Raw genomic sequence first — 25125 nt, 5'->3', positions numbered from 1 at the left:
GGGCAAGCAGCGGACAGTTAATAGAGATCCTGGAGAGGAAGGGTAGTGACAAGGTGAAATTGAGTGTGCATTACCAGAGTGGTTGGAAAACTTTTATACCAACAAGTCTACCTTCCCCCTGGAGTTTGAATAGTCTGTGGGCAGGCAGACCTCTCACCAGCAGCATCTGCTGGAGGCAGAGATGGTGGGGGCTGGGCTGCCATGGACGCGGCTGCAGCACTGAGGGAAGATCCCACAGCAGGACATGGTCAGGAGTAGCGTTTCATTTGGCCAGGAAGTCCCCTGCCATCTTAGCGTCCTGTCCTGAGCCACCACTCATGTACTTACTGCCCTACATCAGCTCGTTAGCCTGGGTCATGTGCTTCCACCTCAGTTTGTGGTGCTCTCCGTAAAACCGTCTCATCACCTCAGTCTTCATCGCCCTTCCGTGTGCATCTTAACCTCATTGCTGTGTTGCCAAATTAGGACTCTTGACAATAGCTGTTTGTCACAAGGGGGAGCTTCATCTCACCCTTCAAAGGCACTGAGTTATCACCTCCTAATCGCCGAGCAGTATTGTTGGTTGGTTGGTATGTTAATTATACATCACTCTTCACCACACTTCTTTCCTTTTAATAAAAAAAATTATTATAGAAAATTTTAAAAGGAAAGGGAGTAGTTTAATGAAACTCACGTACCTCTCACCCACTCAGCTTCAATAGTTATCAACACTCTGCCATTCTTGCTTTATGTATCCACCCCCATACTTCTCTTTTTCCTAGAGTATTTTAAGAACATTCCCTCAATATTTTATCATTTCCTCTGTAAAACTATAGTGTATAATATCCAATGGGTAAAGCCTTTAAAGAATAACCATTGCACCATTATGATACTCAATAAAGTTAGCAATATTTCTTTATCATCATCTAACACCCCATCTGTATTCAGGTGTCTCAAAAGTGTCATTTTACAGTTGGTCTGAATCAGGATCTAAACACTGTCCACACATTGCCATGGGTTGATGTGGCCCTGATGTTCTCTTGGCCCCTCACACTGTTCCTTCTCCATTTGTTTGTTTCTTAATGCAGTGTATTTGTTGAAGAAAGTAGGCCACCTGACCTGCAGAATTCCCCACACTCTAGATCTGGCCGATTGTAAGCTTGCAGTAATACATCACATGATTCTCTGTGCCGTCTGTTTCTTGTGTAGTGACATCTAGAGGCTAAACTGCTTTCAGGTTTGATTTTCTATGTGGCATGGATACACCTTAGCTGGTACTCCTGTATCTTACTTATCAGGAGGTATAGGATGCCCAGCTGTCCCACTTTTGGTTGTGATAATATTGACTCATAGGTCCATGTGGTCCACCCCATCCCTCCATTATAGAATTTTCCATCCACTTTTCATGGTTTAAGCAGCTGTTAACTCAGCGCCATTCGGTAGGCTTTTCTTGGGAGACCTCGTGTTTTAGGAGTGGCTGGCTTGGGAGCTGGCATTCATGCCTAGTGGTTAGAGTTGGCCTTGCCCGAGTTCCTGATAGCTAATGGTTGATGGAGGCTGACACCTCAGGATCTAGAGTTACTGGTTTGCCAGAATGGAACAAAATCCTTTTGGAATTTCAGATTTTACTGTTCTGTTTATGAAAGTAGATAAACTTCCAATTCTTATGACTTGATCCTTCCCTCACTGGATTCTTGAGTTTATGTACATTTACAAAGATTGTCTTGTTATTGGTGTGAGAACTGAGATTATTGTAAAGCTGGAGTTCCCAAATTTCATTATAGTTTCTGGTATTTAAAGCATAAAATAATGCATGCTCTCATACCAAAATACCTAGGCTCCAGTTCTAGTTTTACAAAATGCTGTTTATTTGCTATTAAGATACTGGTTTGGCTCCTCCAAAATAGGCCAAAATAATAGTGGCTTTGATAAGACAATAGGTTCATTTCTCTCTTTTAGAAAATTTTGATCCATAGGCAGCTCAAACAGTGGGAAGCTTGTCCTGCAAGGTCATGTGGGGACTCACGTTCCTATCCAATTATCCAGCCCAGGTAGCATCCTTGTCTGCATGGTTGAGAAGCTGGCTCACCACCACCCCACATTCCAGGCAGTGGCAAAGAGAAGGATTCGGAAGGCAAGCATAACTTCCTCTTATAGCCCATTGGCCAGAATGAGTCACATGACCATTATCTTGCCACAAGTTACGCTGGGAAATGTAGCCTCTAGCTGGGAGGCCATGTGTCCCTGTCAAACCCTGGCATTCTGCCACTAAAAGGGAGAAGGGAAGGAAGGATATTAAAGGTCAGTTAGTATTCTTTATTGAATCTTTTCAAGCTTCAGTTTCCTCTTGTCTGTAACATAGGGATGGAAACACCCCCTGCTATGGGGTTAGAATCACATGCATGCATGGACCATCCAGTACAGCCCGCTTCCCATTCTGGGTCCTCAGTAAATTGTTCCACTTATGGAGCAGGAGAGGGGTGGGAGAGGGGGCAGTATGGCCTCACAGAGCAGAAAGCACACAGGCCTTGAACTCACTGTATAATAGATCCAGGTTTGAGTCTCTGTTATTGTTAGCTGTGTGACTGAAGCCACATTTACCTGACCTCTCTGATTCTCTATAAAATGAGAGGGTTTAAGAATTTAATGAAAAGGTTATATAAAAATACCTAGTACAGTGCCCAGTATGTAGAAGACACATGGTAAGTAGTAGCTAATCGCTAAGTGATCTGTGTGTAATTTCTTAGGTATGCATTCCTGACAGAAAAAAAAAATTACTATGTAAAGTTAAAGAGGACTCCTCCTGAGCAGTTTCAACTAGTGACATACAGTCACCATTCTGTGCGTGTTCAGTTTGAGTACTTGAGGCTTAACCCTAAGCCAGTGCTTTCTAAAGCAATCTCTGCATTTTACTTTGGCTGATTTGAATGCCTGTACCTTTCAGAGATGAGATTTCTTTCCCCAAAAAACAGTTCAACTTAAAAAAATAATCAGCGTTTGCTCTAAACCCTTTTCAGCTGTTGCGAAACCAGAGATTCCCTGCCTCCTATCATCATGCGGTGGAAACTGTTGTGACTATGCTAATGCCTCACATCACGCAGAAGTACCGAGATAACCCGGATGCATCCAAGAACGCCAACCACAGCCTGGCTGTGTTCATCAAGGTGGGGGGCCCTCCAGCAGGGAGGGCGTCCACTGGGGGCCAAATGTGCTCTTTCTAGCAGAGTGACTCATACACAGTAGGTGCTCAGCGAATGTGTTTATGCCAGAGGATAAACTTATCCACAGTAAACACTGATTTGAACCCAACTTTCCACTACAGCCTGAATACTTACCTTTGTGGGTTGTTTCCTCCGCAGAGATGTTTCACCTTCATGGACAGGGGCTTTGTCTTCAAGCAGATCAACAACTACATCAGCTGCTTTGCTCCTGGAGATCCTAAGGTAGTGTGTGTGCCTGCATGTGCGTGTGTGTGTGTTACACACTTCTTTTTGTCTCTCTGAGTGAATCCAGATACCTACCTATTTCTCTGGGTTCACATCAGAATTTTCTTTCAGTCCCAAAGGCACTACTCCCTGCCCTCCCTTGGAGATACTAACTATTAATAACTAGTACTCAAAGTAGTATGTGAGATAGTGTGTGTGTGTGTGTGTGTAGTTAGTCATGTCCAACTGTTTATGACCCCTATGGAATATAGCCCACCAGGGTCCTCTGTCATGGGATTTCCCAGGCAAGAATACTGGAGTTGCCATTTCCTTCTCTGGGGGATCTTCCCAACCTAGGGATCAATTCCGCATCTCCTGCATTGGCAGGCTGGTTCTCTACCACTGAGCCACCAGGGAAGCCTGTGTAAGATATTAGAGACACAGTAATTCCAAATGCAACATAAACATACCTGTTGGTTTTTCTCATAAATACCTGAAATGACTCTCAGCTGCACAATTAAAAGTATTCTTGTTACAAATCATAGTTTGTTTAACAAGGTAACAGAAGGAACCACAGCCTTTCTCTGCCAGAATTTTCTGTTTCTTCCCTTGGGTGTCTATTTTAAAGGTCTGCCTTTCTCATTTTTTTCTTGCTTTGAATCTGGTCTGTAATTATAAGCTGCCCGAAATCCGTTATTGAAGTTGGAGGAGCATAAATAATAAATGCCCTAAAAGTCAATGGAGAACATTATTTAGCAAAATGTGTTCCCTGGTTTTCAAATGAATCCCTGAAGCCATGCTGAAATCTGTAAAGTACCCTAGAGCATGTAGCCCTGAGACAGGGAAGGAGCCATAGGCACCACGTCATTCCTCAGGGGTTTCTTAGGAGGCTGTGCAGAGTATCCGTAACTTATGACTATAACCATTTTTTTCCTGCAGACCCTCTTTGAATACAAATTCGAATTTCTCCGTGTGGTGTGCAATCATGAACATTATATTCCTTTGAATTTACCAATGCCATTTGGAAAAGGCAGGATTCAAAGATATCAAGGTAATCTATCTTTAAATATATTAATCCTAGTCTTTTCAAAAAGAGAGCCATTCATTTTAAATAAGAGAATTAGTTCACGCATGACATTAAGAATATCTGACATTTTTCATTGGTGAATTCATTTTTTTTCTCGTTTCCATTTTTTTTTTTTAAATTGATAACATGCTTCATAGGAACTTAACTTTTTTTTTAGCAAACTTACCAGACTATTGATCATGCCAGTGTGACTCTTTTTTCATTGAACAATTCCATTGCTTAAACAATAGAAATCCTTTTTTTTTACTGTAGTTTATTTTTATTTGTTTCACTTTTCCTTTTTTCTTATGAATTAGCTTTTCTTTCACCAACTGTGGAGTCAAATGACACTCCTGTAGGTAGGTGTGGGGTGTGACGCTGCTTTCTTGCATCTTCCTCCTTTAAAAGAAAAAGAATGCAAGTGATTGCTGAAACGCTTACGTGTGCTACGCATTTAGACATTTCCCATGTACTTGGATCAATTTTAAAATTCACGATAAGCCAGTGAATTTGTTCTCACTGTAGCTAACACATCCGTAACATCCCCGGGAGGCGTCTTGTTTTTTGCTCCTGGGATCACTAGGTCCTCTAGGAGGCTTCTTTAAGAAGTAAAGCAAACAAACAAAAAACGCTGCTTCACTTCTAAAGTGTATTCTCCCACTGTTTTCCTAGTCCTTGTTTATAGCAGTAGCCGTAACCTTTGTCACACGCAACACGGCTTTTCACATGCTTTCTATGTTTGCATGTTGAGTCTTTATTAACTGTTCTGTATCCTTTCTGAGTTTGAAGAGAATTAAGCTCACAGAGATTTCTTTGTCTTCACTGAGTAAGTAATTGAGTAAGACTAGTAATCCCCCCAGTCTCCCAGGTCTATCATAGTGCAGTATTTAGCACCTTGCATGTGCTCAGGATTATTTATGCTGCAGGAGAGAAAAAGTGAAGGATGCCACCAAACTATTTGTTGTTGCCTTGTCACTCAGTTGTGTCCAACTCTTTGCAACCCCATGGACTGTAGCCCATGAGGCTCCTCAGTCCATGGGATTCTCCAGGCAAGAATACTGGAGTGGGTTTCCATTTCCTTCTCCATCAAATTATTGATGACACCTAAATCAAGTGACCCTGAAATTCAGGGAGAAATACACAAAGGCACTCATTCAGAGACATAAATATCTTAAATGCCCCAAAGAGGCTCAAACTGTCTATAAAAAGCAAGATAGGGACCGTGGCCTGACATTGGTTATCATGCATTCAGCAAATATTTGCCCAGCACCAACTCTACCTAACCTTGGGAAACAGTTGTGGACAACAAGGATGAAGTCCCCGCCTGTCAGAGTGATGAGTGCTACGGAGAGGAAAAGTGAGGGAACGGGACAGGAAGTGGGTGACATTGAGATCCGGTGGCCAGGAAGAGCCTCACTGAGAAGGTGACTTTGGGGTAATAATTGGAAAAGGTGCAGGGTTGAGCATTCTGGGCCATTCAGAATCCCCCGCCCAACCCTGCCCCACCACCTGTCTCCCCCTGAGCTGTTCCCCACACACCAGACACACCTGCTGGTCCCAGCTCCTCACTCCTGATGCTTCTCAGCCTCACACAGCACCTCGCTGGGGTCCTCATGTTCCTCCCAGCCAGTCACTCGGCCAGTCACTGGATCTGGGCCTGGCCAGGTCCTTGCCTCTCCCGGCACCCCACCCTGCCCTCTTAGCCCACCAGCAGTTACTGGCCCACCTGCCCTTGGGGACCATGACTGTCTTTTCCTCTCACCTGTCAGGGTGCTCAGGACAGCTCTTTCTGCCCAGTGGTCGGGCGTGAACCTGTACTAATCTTCCCCACTGGCCCACCGCGAGACATGCACAAACTCTTGTAGACTGTCAGGGAATTTGGAGCTAGAGGGACAGGTGGCTTCGGTATGAATTTTCATAACTGCACCAGTAAGAATAAGGTTTTGTCTTTTTTTTTAGCATTCTCCTTCCTCTCACCCTTCTCACCTGCTGTTCCACCTTCCTCTCTGCACACACACATACTCACACGCACACACACATGTGTACAGTTAAACCCATAAATAGTTTTCTTCTAAGGGACTCATGTGAATTCAGGCTATGAACTGTCTTTTCAATAATCTCTGCTTAAAACAGTGGACACGAGTGTTCTGGAAGGTCCTGGAAAGGCTTTCTAGGACTTGAGTGAGAATCTAAATAGGGTTAGAAACAACTGCCCAGCATGAGATTAAAACCAAAGTAGAGGCCCATTGACTTTCCTCTAACAATGGATGCGGTATAAGAATTTAAATCCAAGCCACAGCTTACTGGAAAAGTGTTATTTCAGCTTTAGAGTGTGGTGTTTAGCTACTTGTTTCTACCTTCCCTCAGTAGAGTTCACATTTGGTTACATCTTTTTTCTAGAAGAGCTTTCAGTCTTGTCTCTTAGCTTGCTGATGACTTAGCTAGTTTGATTTGGTGCTTTGTCCATTTTAGTTCTAGTTTATATTAGTTTTCTATTTGCTTTTTGAGGTACAGAAGTTTTAAGAGTATATTTGAGAAAATTCTATATTAAATAAGGTCTTCAGTGATAGCAAAATAAGTAGGTTATATGCTAACTTGGTCATTTTAAACACATTGGGTGGAGTATATGGGCATTAATGACCAGGAAATAGATAAATGAACCCATGTAGTGAAGAACATTTTAATAGGCCATGTATATATTTATTCTTTAGTTATGTGTTTGTTATGCACAAATTACTCCTCTATAATGTTGTCAATTACTACAATATTTGAATTTCATATTAGTAACAAAATTACATTTGTAATATAATGTGCTGTTCTATATTCTAAAAATTGGTACTAAAACTATTCACTGACTTAATAATTACGTAGGATGTAATACTTTCTATAATCAAAATCCAGTGCATTTATATGGTGGTGGTGGCTTGGTCACTAAGTCGTGTCTGACTCTCTTGGTATCCCTGTGGACTGTAGCCCACCAGGCTCCCTGACCATGGGATTTCCCAGGCGAGAACACTGGAGTCGGTAGAAATTTCCTCCTCCAGGGGATCTTCCCAACCCAGGGATCGAACCTGGGTCTCCTGCGTTGTGGATTGATTTAATTGTATTTAAACTCTGTTTACATTTTGGAGTGCAGAGCAGTGTTTTAGGTTATCAGCCTTTGTGGGCCAGATGTGACCACCTGTTGACACACACAGGGGAGCCTGAAAGGAAAGGGTGGGCTTGGTTTTTATTTTATTCAAAGAGTATTACATCCCTTCTAACTAAAGCAGTTTGTTTATATGCTCATTTCAGATCTCCAACTTGACTATGCATTAACAGACGAGTTCTGCAGAAACCACTTCTTGGTGGGACTCTTACTGAGGGAGGTGGGGGCCGCCCTCCAGGAGTTCAGGGAGGTCCGAGTGATTGCCATCAGCGTGCTCAAGAACCTGCTGATAAAGCACTCTTTTGACGACAGATACGCTTCCAGGGTGAGTGTTCTCTGATGCATGGAAATGTGACTGATAACATGACCTTCATTTTGAGTAATCCAAAGAAACAAGCAATTAGAAAATTAGTAACGATAGCACAAAAGCTTTCTCTGTTTATGCAATAAAATCTAACAGCCGCCTTTATAGGAAGGGTCCCAGTACAGGGCCTGGCCAGTGCTCGCCCAGGCCATCATTAAGCTCTCCAAGGCCGGGATTCACTTACACTGTGCATCTTTGTTCCAGAGCCATCAGGCGAGGATAGCCACTCTCTACCTGCCTCTGTTCGGTCTGCTGATTGAGAACGTCCAGCGGATCAACGTGAGAGATGTGTCTCCCTTCCCGGTGAACCCTGGCAGTGTACGTAAGCACACTCACACAGACACGGCCTGCATTTGTTTCCTGCGGCTTCCCTAACAAAACACCTCGGACAGGGTGGCCCAGAGCAAGTAGGAATTTATTCCTTCACTGTCAGGGGGCCAGAGATCCAAAATCAAGGTGTCAGCGGGGCTGGTTCCTTCTGGAGGTGCTGGGTGAAGAGCCAGGCTGTGCCACTCTCCCAGCCACTGGTGCTTGCCTGGAGCGCTTGCCGCGCTTGGCGGTGGCTGTGTGACTCTGCCTGTCTTCCCTGGTGTTCTCCCTGGTGTGCGTCCGTGTCCCTGGTATCCTGTCCCATCCTTATAAGGACACCAGGGCTTGGATTTCATCCACAGTGACCTCATCTTATCTTACATCTTAATGACATCTGCAGAGACCCTCTTTCCAAATAAGGTTGCATTCTGAGGTTCAGGGTGGATGTGCATTTGGAGGGACACTCTTCAACTATACACCCCTCCTTTTTGCCCCCCAAACCATAATAATCTACAGTAGTCTTGGTAAATTGCATTTCTGGCTAAGATGGGGTCAATTAGTAAACCTTCAGCTCTTGTTAAAAATCATTCTTAAAAAAAAAATTATTATAAAATCCATGCTTTCCTGATGGCTCATTTTCTTATAAGATGTCAGGATCTTTGTGTATCCAAGAAAAACTTATAGAGGAAGGAATTTTATTTAAAAAAAAAAAAGCATAATTCTACATAATTCTAACCTGTGTATTACGAGATGTCAGTGCTAGTCCCAGTCCTGGTGTATTAATAGCATACCACACAGTCTTTGAAAAGCCACTTCTTTGGGCTTAATTTTCCATGTGTCTATAAAATTAGAAAGATAATCAGACTAGATGTCAGGGGGGGGCCAAGATGAGCAATCCCACCTCCCCTGATTGACCACCTTAATTTATTTTAGCCTTATGCAGATATTTAAAGGTATATTGGAAATTAAGTTGAGTGAAGGGTGATGCCAGGTATGATCTCAAAGCCTTTTGGTTGGAGACAGTTGGCTGTTAATTTGGACAGGTTAGCCGTTCAGTGTCCTTTTCTTGTTTGTTGTAGACCCTTGTACTGGCTCCATCGTTCGTCTTACCACTGTCATGATGGCATACACTGGGGAGTTTCCTTGTGTGTTTCTTTTCTGTCCCTTTTTCTCCTACAGTGGTGCTTTGTCCTGGTTTTTATACCTCTCTCCTCTGAGTACATCTCCTACCTGATGGTGCATTGAGAGGAGCCCTATTTGTAGAGCGTGTTTTGTGTCAGTAGCTCCAAGGAGCATGAGTGGTCCCTGTCCTTAAATGGGCTTCACCACACTCATCTCGCCCTCGCCAACACTGCCCTGCACCTGTGTGTTCTCTAAATCTGTCTGCTTTTCTAATCAGAATAAGCAATTCTGGGTCCTCTCTGTACTCCTTCAACCCTGAGAAACGTGAACACCATCTTTTTCTCTGGCTTCCATCGAAGTATAATCTCTGTTACAACACAACTTCACAGTGAACACAATTTCTTCGGAGTTCACAAGAAGCGCCTAACCTGCAGAGGTTTCCACCACCGCTATTGTGAGGTCATTATTGCTCATTTGGGAGGATTTCTGATGTGAGAGAAAAACCAACATTCTAGTTAGAGCCCTCGAGGCTTCTTCTGAAGGAAGAAACCTGCTGAAATAATCTAGAAAGATGCTGGGTATCCGAGCTGTGGAAAGGGAGAAATGCTAGACCTTCTGGGGGAAGACAGGACTCCCTGAGCCAAGGCTGCTCTGCCTCCCCAGGCCTGAAGTGCCCTACGCTCCCCACTCCTGCTGCAACCCGCCCTCTCCGTCCTCCCCTCACAGGCTCCATGCTGGTCCTCCCACCCACACGTGATGGGCAGGCCAGGCCGTTCTGCCCTGTTCTCCCGCTCATGCTCATACTTCCAAGAATGGTTGGTGACTCTTTTAAAACCATCTTTAATGATTTCTTGTCTCTCTCCCCCTTCAACAGACTGTGAAGGAAGAATCCCTCACTTTGCCAGCAGTGAACCCGTTAGTGACGCCCCAGAAGTCTGGGGGCACGCTGGACACCAGCCTGCACAAGGACCTCTTTGGCGCCATCTCTGGCATTGGTAATGCTTGGACTCTGACCTGTTTCTGGCTAGTTGTACTCAAAAAGTGTCTTTAATCCAGTCATCCATTAGCTTTCAGATCAGAACTTTGAAGTCTTGAGTTTCTGCTTCACATGTTCTTTTTCTTATTTTGCTGCTCAGCTCTGAAACCCCCCTCAACCCTACCCTGAAATAAAGATCCCCAATTTGCAGGAATTCCGAATATAGTACACTTAATTGCATATTTGTCTTGTTTGCTTTGTGTTTAATGCATGTTAATTTTTCATTTTAAATCTTCAAATTAGATTGTTTATGCTTTTAGGAGAAGAAAATCTTTGCAGGTGTGTGTGGGGGGTTAGGGTTTATTTGTAGTGTTAATCATTTAGATGAAATGTGAGAAAGTAATTCCTGAAGGAGTTATTGGTTTATGGCTCGAATGCAATGCTGAAATCAGTTTTCTAAAATCTCTTTCCTAGAATGTTTTTTTTCCTATCTAAACTAATGTTAGAGCAGCCCCCATGGGGAGGAAAACAGATGGCATAATTCAAGATTCAAACTGAGTAGTTTTTCCGTTTAAAAAAATGCCTGAGAAATGTACTGATTAATATTCTGACTAATTGAGCCCATGTGCCAGCTCCTTCATAAAGATAATGGTGCAAAAATATACATACATCTTCACAGACACTCACAGGCTTATGCTGTCTCTATCTCTCCCTCTGTTTTACACCACAGTTTGAATAAATGAAGCACCCAACTGTGGCTGGTGCTCAGACCACCCAATGATGGAATTAACCCCAGGGCTTAATAAAAGGGCAGAATAAATGCCCCCAGAATAAAAGGGCAGTCCTTTTATCTAATTAATCTGCAGGCTTATTGTTCATTCTGAGTTTATGTCCTTAGCTTTTGTGTTGTTCTTGTTAACATGCTATTTCATGTAGGCAACGAAGCTGGCCAGACTATGAAATTGGAAACCTCACACCAGTGCTCAGATTTATCCTCGAACACCCATACAGTCTTTAATCTTGCTTATGTTTATGTGTATTTTTCATAGTTCTGTTTACCTCATTTGGCACCGTAAAGATGAAATGAGTTAATTCATCCAGAATGCAGAGCCTGGCACACAGCATTTCCACTGCCTTCTTCCTGGGGCTCTCGCGCTGACCACTCACCCAGCCACTCTCTGAAAGTGGGAAGGGGTCCCTTCCAGGCTCTGTTTGCAGCAGTCCATGGCACTGGCTTTAAAGTCAGACAGTTGTGTCCTTGGGTCCAGACTTCCACCATTTACAATTGCAAGGGCAAGTTGTCTGTCCTCTTCATCCTGTGCCCACATTTCAAAAACAGTCCTGGTGAGGGAAGAAGAGCTAGTGTAGTGTTGCAGAGCTTGGCAAGGTAGACACCTCAGTGTTATTATTTGACTGCCATTGTAACAAGCACAGTTCTTCAGTGTTATTCATGCTTTGTGATGGACTCTTAGTAGCCAGTCAAATGAGTCCCACAGCCTAAATCTTAACTCTGTGTTCCCTCTGACCAGCATTTCTGCAGGATCCAAGGCTTTGTGGAAATGGTGAAACTAGAATGAGGTGATGTTTTGACTCTGGCTTGATTTCTCCAGTTCCACATTTGCCCGGTTAGGGTTTGGGATTCCTTGAGAACATAGAGCTGAGCCGTGGGGGGGTCTTCAGCACAACTTCATTGGCATAAATGGCCTTCGATTGCTCTGTGTTCATGGTGAAGTTATGAAAAGTACTTGAGACTAATTTTGTCTTTTTCATTCTTTCTTGAATTTTAAGATCTGGATCCACTTTTCACGGGAATTCACCGCAGCAGACTTATTTATACTTGGGCTTTTATCTATGACCCCACCTTCCCCTCACCCCCCATCTTTAAACACTGTAATCCTAACTTCCTTTTAGAAATGCCTTCCAGGGAAGCCCCCACCTTTGAACTGGGTTTGCTAGTTGTTTTCTGGTAGCTTTAGCTCTTCTTTTATTCACCAAGGAATTCCATATCTTGAGGAGATTCTCCTTCCACACTTACTGAGGATGTGCCCTCAGCATTTTTTTTTTAATGCCTTTGGAACATGGTGCATGAAAATTTCTAAAACCAATTCATCGCCTGGATAAAAACTACTGTAAGATTACATTCATTTTAAAAGGCATGCATTCTTAGGCTCAGAGTTCTTTTTTCCACCTACTCAGTGTATTGCTTTTTGCTGTCTGTACCAAAGGGGAGAGAGTTGAACTAAAGTTCTCCGAAAAGTTATGCACCGGGCCAGGATATTAAATACAGACAAACACAGACAACAGGAACATGGTTCTAACTAAGCCTGTTGATTTTGATTTATTGCATTTCCACCTGTTTGCCTTTAGATTAGGACTCTTGTTCTGGAATTGAGCCTAAACTCTGAGAATTAAGGGTCTAATTTTACTTTCCCCAGAGTCTCTTTCTCCTGAGCTCCATGTTCTACATTAAATATGAAGTCCAGTTATATTAGGAGGCTGATAGTTATAATTTGGTCACAGCGCATGTCTCTTTTCTGAGTACAGAAAAAGACTCATTGCTTTTTCATAGCGTTTTGACCTGCTTCTCGTGGCAGTCACACAGTTCCTGTCCTGGGGCCGTGCTGCCGGTGGCCCGTGGTTTACATGTTCCCGCCTTCACTTGTTTTCGGATTCTGCTGACCCTTCTTTCCTTGATGTACTTAACACACTGAATCGGTTTTAGGGATGGTGGATAAGCCTGTGGGTGGGGATGGACTAACTTGGAGGTGTCTCAATCCACGGCAGCTAATTGGCAGGCTGAAACCCAGAAGGGCTGCCTGTCCCGAGGTGCCAGGTGACGGCATCTCTCGTGAAGGCAGCTTGGGAATGAGAGGGCCATGCTCACAGCCTGCTGCGTGGGGCTAAGGCTCTTCTCCTGCGGTTTGCACAGCCAACCAGGCCTCTCTGCCAGGGGCCCGCCTCTTGGTTCAGCCCAAAGTGTGCGAGTCTGAGGGTCATTTTTAATTATGTGATTTAATGAAATCTTATCTAAGCAGGAAGTCAATCTAGTACTTTTTAAAATTCCATAGTCTCGAGGTAGGGGCTGACTTCTTCCTTAAAATGCAATTTTTTGTTTTTTCCCCTCACAGATGTCACGAATTTTATTTCCAAGTTAGATTTCCTCTCTGCTCGTAAATGTTTATTGCAGAGATTCCCAAACAGTCTCAGTTCACAGCACCCTCATTATCAAAGTGGCTTTTTTCATGGCGTCCCCAGGCCAAAAGAAGCACCAAGTGGTCCGTTTATTAGGTGCTTAAGGCCAAATAACTTAGTAAGTATGTATAACCTAACAATTTAAGAGGCATTTGAAACCTATGTATGTAAATTCAAAGAAAAAAAATTTTATTTTTAATAACCACAGTTCTTACTAATGGAGCGTGTGTGCCTATTGGACACTGCACAGCTTCTCACATTTGAAATCAGATTGCTCACCGGCATTCTCATTTCCTGTTCCACACTGATTTTCACCCAGTACTTGGCTTTTATCACAGCAACCCCACTTCAGAGAGATATGACATCATGGAAAGGAATGTAGCAGTCTGAAGTCAAAACTACGGTTTCCGACAGATGTCAAGTATTGTGTTTTCCTTGAAAATTGAAAATGTCCCGTGACACCCCTCGGGGTTTTCTGGGGCTCCTGGGCATGCCGTTTGAGTACAGTGGGTTTATTGCATGATTTAAGTTTTTTTTATTTGAAGGTTATAGGTGGATTTATCTTTTTAATTTTTTGAAGTCTTTATTCTACCCCAGTCTGAAACAGCATGTTCTCCCCAAGTCTGAGCAATCCAAGGTGGTTTCTCGTAAGTGACTTGATAGTTATGTCGGAATGTTTCAGACTCAAGTTTACTTTTACACTACATGGCCTAGTTCTTTAAAGGAGAGGTAACTGAATAAAAGTCTTGAGCCAACTTCCTCACAGAAAAAACAAGTTTAAACAAGTGCCCTAAAAGCAGTCTCCTTTGAAGCTGAGGGCTTACCTTTATTTTGTTCTTTCTCACCAAATCTGGGTCTTGGCTTGACCTTTGTTTAGCTTCTCCATATACGAACTCAACTCCCAACATCAATAGCGTGAGAAATGCTGATTCAAGAGGCTCCCTCATAAGCACAGATTCCGGGAACAGCCTTCCAGAAAGGAATAGTGAGAAGAGCAATTCCCTGGAGAAGGTAAGTTCCTTTCCTGTAATTTCGGTGTTTTCTTATAACTGATGGATTCAGCCCAAAGTAGGCATGCTTCATGTTCGCATGTTCATCAGGTTGGACCTTTTTTTCCCTTTCTTTCTGAAACAACTCAGTTAAACCTGGGGTAGTCGGTCAGAGTATGATCTAAGGGTGGGGCCCATCCCCTGCACCCCTCTATTCCTGTTCCAGCATTTCATCAGTGTTCACAGTGAGCACTTTGGTTCTGGAAGTTTAGACAGATAGGGAAATCAGAATGCCACTTGCTAAGAATCTCCACGGTCTGTGTGCCAGAGAACAGTGTTTATAACACAGTTACCCATGCAAATGGGCGCTGGATCCAAAGCTGGCTCCAGAAAAGATTAATTATGGATGACTCAGGGATAAATCCTTATTGGGAATCACTCCATTCACCCTGTGCCCCCAACACAACACATCTGCTCATATTGAACTATTTTTCTTGAAATAACAAAAACTATTCTGAATTTTGTACGCATGGATAAAACTTAGATTTAGACCTGGAACCATGATAGATGAGTCTCACCTTGGCCACTGTTTTCCTAAGTTATTTCAAGTTATAGGCAAGCACGTGTATCGGTCAACAGGTGACCCACTTAGGGATGCATTCCAAATTCTCAGACACACGGAGGCCATCCTTACTTGGAATCAGGTGCGTAACCTTACCATGGGGTTGCGGGTCTGGCCTCTCCCCGATGGTGCTCAGCCACGGTCCTGGAGCCATGCGGACATCTCCGTGCAGGGGTCATGACCTGTCGAACTTTTCCCTTGACCCTGACACGCCTTCCTGCATAGAGGGAGAGGCTGCTCAGAAGGCACTCGGCTTGTGTCGTGCATGGTGCTGGAGAGGAGGAGGAGGAGAGAGACCAGCCGGCCAGGAGACACCGAGCCACCGTGGACTTCTCGCTCCTGACGCTGCCACCTCTGCCGGAGGAGGCCCCGCTGGGAGGAGGCCTGAGCTCTCCCAGGGGCACTGAGGAAGTGGGTGGGCAGCAGGGTGCCCCCGCGCTGCAGCTTTGCCACTGATGGCACCGGGTTCCTCCCTATGATGGAACTACTCACATATGTTGTTAATCGAGCCTGAAAATAAATTGAAAAATGATTTATTGAATTGAAATTGAACTGAATTGAAAAATAATTATGTATTTTTTCAATTGCCCACCAATGCCTTGAATGAAATATTGAAGTGAAAGACAAAATATTTTTTTCACTGATCTTTCTGCTTTGGTATTTGGGGAAAAAAAAAATTCCTGATTCCAATTGGAATTATAACTTTGAAGATTTTCTAATTTCCTGTGTTCTCTTTTAATGAGATGAGATTCTTGTTCTTTTTTTTTTTTTTTTTTTTTATGTGAATAGTTTGGAAGTGAACCTGCTGCCTGGTGGCAAAACTGCCCTCGCCCTGTGCCCTGAGCTGTGTGAAGTGTGCAGTGTTGCGCTGAGCTGATGGTGGCGTGATAGCATCAGCTCAGGGCCTCTGGCCCTGCTGGGCTGAGATGACCCTGTTTGCCCCTATCAGGCCGCTGCCCGTGGTCCTCCCTTAAGGCTGCTCTAGAATGTAACAGAATGACCATGACTCAGCTCCAGGCTTCAGTGGCTGATCTGCGGCAGCACCTTGGACTTAATTTGCTGTTTCAGCCACTGACGTGGCTTGGTTTGGCGGTGTCTTCTGAAGCATCGTTTCTGTGTTCCGTCTTAGCACATAAACTTTTCTGCATGAAGTTTTACTTGGCATTTCAGAACTAAGCCAGTAACCACGACTGTGGTTATTCAGTTTGAAAGGTCCGTGCCTTCTGCCTTGTCCTGGGAGAGTGTGCAAAGGAGACAAGACAGCACTCCCATGGATTATTAGCACACGTGTGTGTGTTTGATGACGATGTGCCTGTGGTCTGTTGACAAATCATGGATACCTGCCAACTTACATGATTTGACTAAATTCTGAAAATCTTTCTCTTCCAAGGGAGAAAAGTGAACCTAACTTTGTTTTACTTGTAACAAAGGAGAAAAGTCACCTGTGTTTTCTCCTCCTTTAGCACCAACAAAGTGGCACTTTGGGAAATTCTGTCGTTCGCTGTGACAAACTAGACCAGTCTGAGATTAAGAGCCTGCTGATGTGTTTCCTTTACATATTAAAAAGCATGTCTGACGGTAGGTAAAAAAATGAAGAAATCTGCTTTACTTTCCTTGTTTCAGTATTCGGTTTATCCTTTAAAAATTGTAGTTGGTTGAGAGGGTTTAAGGATTTAAGTGGATTTTTTTTTCTCTCTTGTTTGAAATACATGTTAATTTAATAAATGTACTAGAAATGAAAGTCTTAATTTGGACGTTTATTTTCATTAATTACTATATTCTATAAAAAGAAGTTCTAAAGTGTGAAGTTCTAAAGTGTGAATTTTAAAATTTTATACTAAATTCAGACATACGTCTTCGCCAGAGGAGACAAAAGCAGATAAATGAAAGGAGCTCTTTTTTTATTATTATTATAAAGTTTCATTTGTCCAAACAAGCTTATGGACCACTTGCCTAATTTTATTAGTCAGTCTCCTGAATTAGAGACTGTAGTGTCGACGACCTGAGCACGTGCGTGCAGCATTCCTGGCTTTAACTAGAAGAGGGGTGCGTTTAGTTTTCTAATGGAAGTAGTGGTATCCTGGTAGGTTGAGTTTCTGATTAAGGGCTTGACGACCCCGTTTTTAAACAGGAATGACCACGACTGTTAGTGCTTTACCAGCACCTTGTGAGGCTTGTGAACGCCCATGGCAGGACAGTTGCAGCTCTGATTTAGTGTGCTATAAGCAATGGTACAGTGTCACAGTTCTTATCTTGGCCAGAAAATCTACTCATTTTCCCTGTAACAAATCAGAAAGTGTTCTGTGAACTCCGTTAGGGTCATGGAGAGAAGATGAACTCTTCTGAAAGGAAAATGCCATTTTTGGAGACCGGAAGCCCGCCTGTCTGGCGGCAGGGGCTGTGGCCATCGAGCCTCCAGGGAACGGCACTTCTGCCTGCGCATAGTGCTTCTTTCCTATCGAGCTCCCATTTCAGCAGCACCAAGAGCTGACCCCTAGCTCAGAGGTTAGGAGTAGCGTGCCAGTCCTTGAAATGCTTTGTGACTGGGGTATTTTATTCTTCTGTCAGTATGTTACTTTAAAATAGCTATTTAAAAAAACAAACAAACAAATAGACAAGGTTTGTTTTTTTTTTTTTTTTTGCGAATGATGACCAAATATAAAAGCACTGGGCACTTACTCTAATATTTCAGTTAGAACGTTGAACTTCTTCCCATTCAGTCAGAACTTCTCAATTTTCATCATGGTAGCGAGTTTTAGCCAGCATTATAATCCTGCTTTTCCTTTGTTAAAGATTTTCTTTAAAATACTTTACATTTCAAATATTAAATATGATGCATAACTAGAACATCAGTGTTTTTAAAAAAACAAATATACAAGAAGTATACCCTTTTAAGTCAGCCTTTTGTTAAGGCCAGGCAAATATTTTTAAAATGCAATAACCTCTTCAAAATAGTTATAGAATGTTCTCTTTTATCAATTACTGTCAAGTATAATTTTTTCCCCTTTATAATTAGAATTTCTTTATGTGTGTGTCTCATTTAAGAAATCTGTACCTACTCTCAGGGTCTGAAGATATTCTTTTGTATTTTCTTTAAAAGCTGTATTATTTCAATTTTCACACTTAAATCCTAATGTCTACCAAGCATTGATTTTTGTGTATGGTATGAGAGGCAGGAGAAAAATCACCTTTAGAATAATTTACCAGACAGACAATCAGAATCAGCTCTGTAACTAGCTCTGTGGCTGTTCTTTGCTTTCAGTTCATTTGTGTCCGACTCTTTGCAACCCCACGAATCGCAGCACGCCAGGCCACCCTGTCCATCACCAACTCCCGGAGTTTACCCAAACTCACGTCCATTGAGTTGGTGATGCCATCCAGCCATCTCATCCTCTGTCATCCCCTTCTCCTCCCGCCCCCAATCCCTGCCAGCATCAGGGTCTTTTCCAATGAGTCAGCTCTTCGCATGAGGTGGCCAAAGTATTGGAGTTTCAGCTTCAGCATCAGTCCCTCCAGTGAACACCCAGGACTGGTCTCCTTGCTTTATCCCACATTTAATGAGCACCTTGGACACGCAGGGCCCCTCACTCACCCTCTGCTCCTTTTTGTGCTTCCTCCCTCCTTAAGGGATAGGCTACCCACTCCAATATTCTTGGGCTTCCCTGGTGGCTCAGCTGGTAAAGAATCTGCCTGCGATGACTGAGACATGGCTTCAATCTCTGGGTTGGAAAGATCCCCCTGGAGAAGGGAAAGGCTACCCACTCCAGTATTCTGACCTGGAAAATTCCATGGACTGTGTAGTCCATGGGGTTGCAGAGTCTGACATGACTGAGCGGCTTTCATGTTCACTTGCCCTCCTTAATAGAACTTAGCTCTGCCTCCCCGCACCCCCAACACACCCAACAGCCAGAGTAAGGAAAGGCCGCCATGGTATGCCCGGCTGGCCAGCCGGTTCTGTTTCTTATGTGCTTGGGGAAGGGGTCTCAGAGGTCTGCAGGTTGACCCAGAGAGGCTCTCAGCATCCCAGGAACTCCCTAGGTTCCCACCACACCCAGATGACCAGCCTCCAGTAACCAGAGTCTGTCTGTCTGGATTCTGAACTCAAACCCTGCCCCCAGGAAATGGAAGCTCTGCGACCCACCCTCTGGTCTCTAAGGCCAAACGTGGCTTTCAAAATCAGGTGCACTTGGTTTAAATTTCCATTCCACCAGCATTCTCTCCGCTGGTCATTGGGAGAATTGCTTAGCGTCTCTGAGCCTTTGTTCACTTCAGTCACTCAGTCGTGTCCGACTCTTTGCGACCCCATGGACTGCAGCACACTAGGCCTCCCTGTCCATCACCAGCTCACGGAGTTTACTCAAACTCATGTCCATTGACATCACCAACCATCTCATCCCTTCTCCTCCTGCGTTTAATCTTTCCCAGCATCAGGGTCTTTTCCAGTGAGTCAGTTCTTCACATCAGGTGGCCAAAGTATTGGAGTTTTAGCTTTAGCATCAATCTTTCCAATGAACACACAGGACTGATCTTCTTTAGGATGGACTGGTTGGATCTCCTTGCAGTCCAAGGGACTTCAAGAGTCTTCTCCAATACCACAGTTCAAAAGCATCAATTCTTCGGCGTTCAGCTTTCTTTATAGTCCAACTCTCACATCCATACATGACTACAGGAGAACCATAGCCTTGACTAGACAGACCTTTGTCAGCACAGTAATGTCTCTGCTTTTTAATATGCTGTCTAGGTTTGTCATAACTTTCTCCCAAGAAGTGTCTTTTAATTTCATGGCTGCAGTCACCATCTGCAGTGATTTTGGAGCCCACAAAAATAAAGCCTGACACTGTTGCCCCATCTATCTGCCATGAAGTGATGGGACCAGATGCCATGATCTTAGTTTTCTGAATGTTGAGTTTTAACTCAACTTTTTCACTCTCCTCTTTCACTTTCATCAAGAGGCTCTTTATTTGTTCTTCAGTTAGTCCATCTGTAAATGGGAACTCTGCTTTGAACACGGTGAAGATTCAATGACGGGACACATGTGAAGTCTTGAGACCCAGTGGAATGCTTGGCACATAACAGCTACTTGCTATGCATCCGCCCACTTCTCCCGCCTGTTGTCACTGCTCTTGACCATGTAGAATAGAAGTCTACGGCCGTGTATCTTTGTGGGCCTTCAGCCCCTCTGCAGCCACCCACTCCCTCATCTCAGGCCCCAAAGACTCAATGGCTTTTTCCCTAAGAGAAATCTTATAACACATGTCTCAGCTTCTATATAAAATGTAACCATGTAAAAATGGTTAACTCCCAGATGATAACACTGTGTGTGCCGTGCTGCATGGGTAAGGGTCAAGTGAATTCGTAGGATTTGCCTTAACTGAAAATGTGCCCAGTTGCTTGTGATAAAGAGTAGGTTGACCCAGAGGTTCAACCAGTAGGCGAGGTTCTTAAGCACAGATACATTATACCATCGGGCTGGGAAACGGGAGCTCTCATACACTGATTATTCAGAAGGCGATTTGACAGTATCTGTTGAATTTTAAATGTACAAACCATTAACACGGTTACTTCACTTCTAAGAATTTGTCCTGTAGATGTGGTTGGACAAGTGTGCAAAGACCCATGTTCACTAAAGCATGATTTATAACAGCAAAAAATTGAGGGGAAGAACAAGTAAAACGTCTGTCAGTCGGGGACCTGGTAACTTTGTTATAGTGCGTCCATGGAGAAGAATATTATGCAGCTTGGAAAAGATTGGGATAGATCGAAGCTCTGTTGTTGAATTAAAACTCAGTGAAACAGTGCACATAGCATGCGTATTTCCATTTCAGTGTGTGTGTTGGGACGGGGTTACTTATGTACATATAAGACTTTTCAGGAGATTCTCTACTGGGGAGGGATTCTGTAGTTGGTAAAGAGTGAACCTCCCTTTAGATTGTATGCCTACAATGTATTCTTTGAATTTTCTAACCCATTTAAGAGCTCATCATGTATAAGTTAAAATATGTACCATGTCGGGTTAGATGATACATGATGAAATTAAAGTTCAAGTGTTCAAATGTAGCTTCTTTACCCTGACTAAGCTGTTGTACGTGTCATCTGGTATAGAGTGGTCACCATAGTTCATTCTTTGATCAATTATGAAAGGGGGCTGGGAGGGTTTGGAGGCCTACACTCAGGTCTCTTCCCATACTACATATGTAGAAAATAAGCATCCTGATTCTGACCAAATACATGTTTACTTTCCAGATGCTTTGTTTACGTATTGGAACAAGGCCTCAACAGCTGAACTTATGGATTTTTTTACAATATCAGAGTGAGTAGTTTTGTCTTTGCTCATTGACTCTTGATTTTTCCTGGCTAATTAAGGGGTGTGAAAAATACTCTGTTGTTGAACCAGGAATGCAATGTATGGTCACATCCACACTTATCCTTAGTTAAGTTCTTTCTCCTGGAGCTGACCCCAACACCCAGTCTCAGGAACTCATGGCCCAGAGGACAGTGACAGCCCTGAATTTACATATGTGATGATTATAGATGAGAGGTTACTACTTGTGTGGTTAAGCTGTTTTAATAAAATAACACAACATTTGTTAGCTGAATTGGGTGGATGCTGCATTTCTGAGTTGACTCTAACTTAAGCAGATACAGTACCTAAGACAGAAAAATTGCTATAATTTAAAAATATACAGTAAGTAAAAGTGAAATCTTAAATACAGTCTATATTATTTGATCTCTTTAAGTTTCTATTTTTTCCTTTAAGCTTTTTATTTTTAGAAACACAGATCCACAATCCCTTATCCAAAACCAGTGGGGCCAGATGGTTTTTCAAATCCAGAATTTTTTGGATTTTTGAAAAATTTTCATAGAGAGTATATTCCGTAACACCCAGTAGGGTCTCAGGGAGCAACCCACAGTCAAGCACATTATTGTTTTTGCATTAAGAACTTATTTATTTAATACCGTGATTGTTCACAGTAATTGGTTAAATCATGGGCTTCCCTTGTGGTTCAGCTGGTAAAGAATCCGCCTGCAATGCAGAAGACCTGGGTTCAACCCTGGGTTGGGAAGATCTCCTGGACAAGGGAAAGGCTACCCATTCCAGTATTCTGGCCTGGAGAATTCCATGGACTGTATAGTCCATGGGGCCACAGAGTCAGACACGACTGAGTGACTTTCACAAGTAGCTTTATGTCTGCTATTTGGGGTCATGATTTGCTGCCCCACGTGTTTGCATGAATTTGGGTGGAAATCCATGACGGTCAGAGTTTTGTGCATTTTGGAGTTAATGGCCTTGATTCATGAATTCACGGCCATTTCCTCTCTAGTATAGATAATATTAGAGATATTATATCTTGTTGATACTTAACAAAGATAATAGTTGTCACATTTGAGATAAGCTTCACCACCAGAAGAACTTCCTTTTTTAAGCAATGTTATGGATATAGTAAAATAAACAACAACAACAACAAACATACTTGATGTCTGCAAGGGACCAGTCCATTTACTTGAATCAAAACAGAAAGTTCCAGGGGCTTTCCTGGTGGTCCCGTGGTTAAGACTATACTCCCGATGCAGGGGGCACTAGTTTGATCCCTGGTTGGGGAACTAAGATCCCATATACCACGTGGTGCAGCCAAAATAAATACATAAAATGAAGAGATGTTGTCTTGCTAAAAGGAATAAATATGATGTTAAAAAAAGAAAAAAGAAAGCTCCTTAGGTTGAACGAGGATGAACAAGCAACTCGGAGCAGCGTATGGGGTTTTCACTTCCAAGACGAACGTAGAGTAAGTGTCCAAGCTCTAAGTCAGTTAATCCTGTCCCTCCTGGGCCTTTGTTCTGCGTTGCTCAAACCATCCTCCACGGTTCTGATAGCAGCACAACATAGGGCCTGCCTTGAGTTTGATCACTTTCTGTGGGTTTAAAGGCACCTTGCAGAGAATTTCTGAAAACCAGAAGTAAGGGGCCAGTAATATAGGTAAGAGCTTATTGAATGAACGTGTTACTGTAAATGCATTTAAATAAAGTAACGTGTCAGAAGTGATTTTATCCCCAGTAATTTTGTCGCCTCCCCTGATAATCTTTCATCCTATCCACAGAGTCTGCTTGCACCAGTTCCAATACATGGGGAAGCGCTATATCGCCAGGTACTGTGGGGGGTTAGTGTGACGTGTTGTGTCATTCTGTGTATTAGTTGGACCCGAAAGTGTGGGAATTGTCGTCTGTGGTGATTGGCAGTTGGAATTCTCACAAACAGCCGTGAAGACAGTTGGCGGGTCCTTGGATCGCTGCCATGAAACCTGGCGGCCTCGCTCGCCGGCGTTGCCGCGTTCCTTCTGGCTCGCTCTGTCTCGGGCGAAGCTCTTGGAAAGCTTTTCCTCCGCGGCCTGGTGCCGCAGCTCCTTCCAAACCCTCCCTACGCTCTGTTCTGTCTCCTCTTCTCGCTGTTCCTCTTGCTGTGTCTTCTCACTCCCTCTGTTTCCTTCCTAAATGATCTCTCTTCCCATCTCACTCTCAAAAGGTCCTTCTTTTCTTTTTTCTTACCATTCTACCTCCCAGCTCCCAAGACACCTACTTCTCAGTCCAGCCCCTTTGCTTCTTAACGAAAGAAGGTTTTGAGCCCATCTCCGATCCGTTCGGACTGCCACCAGTACCATCTCTCCAACTGAGCCTTTTCTCCGCTCTTCCCGAGCAAGCCGTCTGTGGCCTGTCGTCGCCTGACCAGAGCGCTCTGTTGAGCGTCACAGAGCCTCACTGCCCCATGCCCAGCCCTTTGGTTCCGCACTGAGTCGGAGGGGAGCTGGACACTCCTTGCTGGCAGGCGGCTGAGCAGCCCCTGCTCTGGCAGCACCAGTATCTCCTCAGAGGGCGTCTCTTCCCTCCTCCTGCCCTGTCGCCATCCAGCATGTCTGTGTCTGTTCTCTTCAGTGTTGTGTATCCTGTGATAATGTATTTGTGGAGTCTTGGTCCAAGTGTCTTATTTCTCTATTGTTACTGTTTTAAAATTTTAATGATAAATAAACATATTTATGTTTTAAGAAAAACTTTAAAAGTTTAGTTGTCATTGAGGTTTTTCGCTTATCTGTAATTCTGTTTTACAGCAATGAAATAGGAAAGAGATTTTTAATAGACTTTCTGAATGTCAAGATTTTGCTTTTATGGTAACATTGTTCTTTTCTTGAGATATCTGAGAAATTTTCAAAATTGTGTTAAAAGTAAAAGTATGTTTTCTTTTAAAAAACAGATTGAGAAAGACTATATTATGCTTTCCTCCCATTAATACTATTTTTAATTGAAACATGGTGGCACTTAACGTCCGCTAATCTCAACTCTTTTTCTTTTTTATCGTAACAGTAATTTTTGCGTTTGAGTTTTTTGAGTCCTAAATGCAAGTATATACAGTGTGTCCTTATGCAATAACCTCTTTATATGGCAACTTCATTCCTTTTGACTTTGTCCCGTGAAGATGGTTAAACAGTATATTTGTAGCAGAAAGATACTGTGCTGGGGGAGCTTCTCACCCTCTTTTAGTAACTGTCACCCACATCACAAGATGGCATTTGGAATATGTTGTGCAAATAGAATAAAATGCCTCAGAGCTAAACGTGGTGAACGTGAGAAGCCAAAGATTTCGGCCCCAACAAACTGTTGTGGAATTGGGTTTTGTGAAACAATTAACTGATTTTTTTTCAATGGCTATAAATTTAACCTTTTTTTTAAGAAAAAATCTTCTGACTTCCTAAGCACCCTGTATATATTTGCATGTAAAAGAATGCTTCCTGGGACTGTCTTGGAAGTAAATGAGCATAGAGAGGCGGGGGAGGAGGCCGGTGTTGCTTGGTCTGGTGCAGAGCCGCGTGCTGGTCTATAGGAAACCGTGCGTGGTCTCTGCTGCATGCGGACAGGATCCCGAGTCGTCCGTGTCTGGCCTCCATG

At 43.3% G+C, this 25125-nt stretch overlaps 1 protein-coding gene across 27 annotated transcripts in view; it reads left to right on the top strand.

The window, feature by feature from the left end:
• DOCK9 (dedicator of cytokinesis 9) overlaps window positions 1–25125 on the top strand; it is a 323976-nt gene that overhangs the window by 208270 nt on the left and 90581 nt on the right. For all 27 annotated transcript variants that reach the window (XR_009496611.1, XM_059892120.1, XM_059892137.1 and 24 more), the window contains exons 28-37: window positions 2997–3143; window positions 3339–3422; window positions 4344–4455; window positions 7765–7943; window positions 8187–8300; window positions 10288–10408; window positions 14459–14592; window positions 16656–16770; window positions 21436–21502; window positions 23289–23336. Coding sequence is in view for 26 of the 27 variants with exons in the window: in XM_059892120.1 (XP_059748103.1) it covers window positions 2997–3143; window positions 3339–3422; window positions 4344–4455; window positions 7765–7943; window positions 8187–8300; window positions 10288–10408; window positions 14459–14592; window positions 16656–16770; window positions 21436–21502; window positions 23289–23336 (1121 nt within the window). In the remaining variant the exon portion in view is untranslated. The remainder of the gene's footprint in view (window positions 1–2996; window positions 3144–3338; window positions 3423–4343; window positions 4456–7764; window positions 7944–8186; window positions 8301–10287; window positions 10409–14458; window positions 14593–16655; window positions 16771–21435; window positions 21503–23288; window positions 23337–25125) is intronic.

Source organism: Bos taurus, chromosome 12, assembly GCF_002263795.3.
Source record: "Bos taurus isolate L1 Dominette 01449 registration number 42190680 breed Hereford chromosome 12, ARS-UCD2.0, whole genome shotgun sequence".
Lineage (NCBI taxonomy): Eukaryota > Metazoa > Chordata > Mammalia > Artiodactyla > Bovidae > Bos > Bos taurus.
This window is presented reverse-complemented; position numbering and strand designations above follow the sequence as displayed.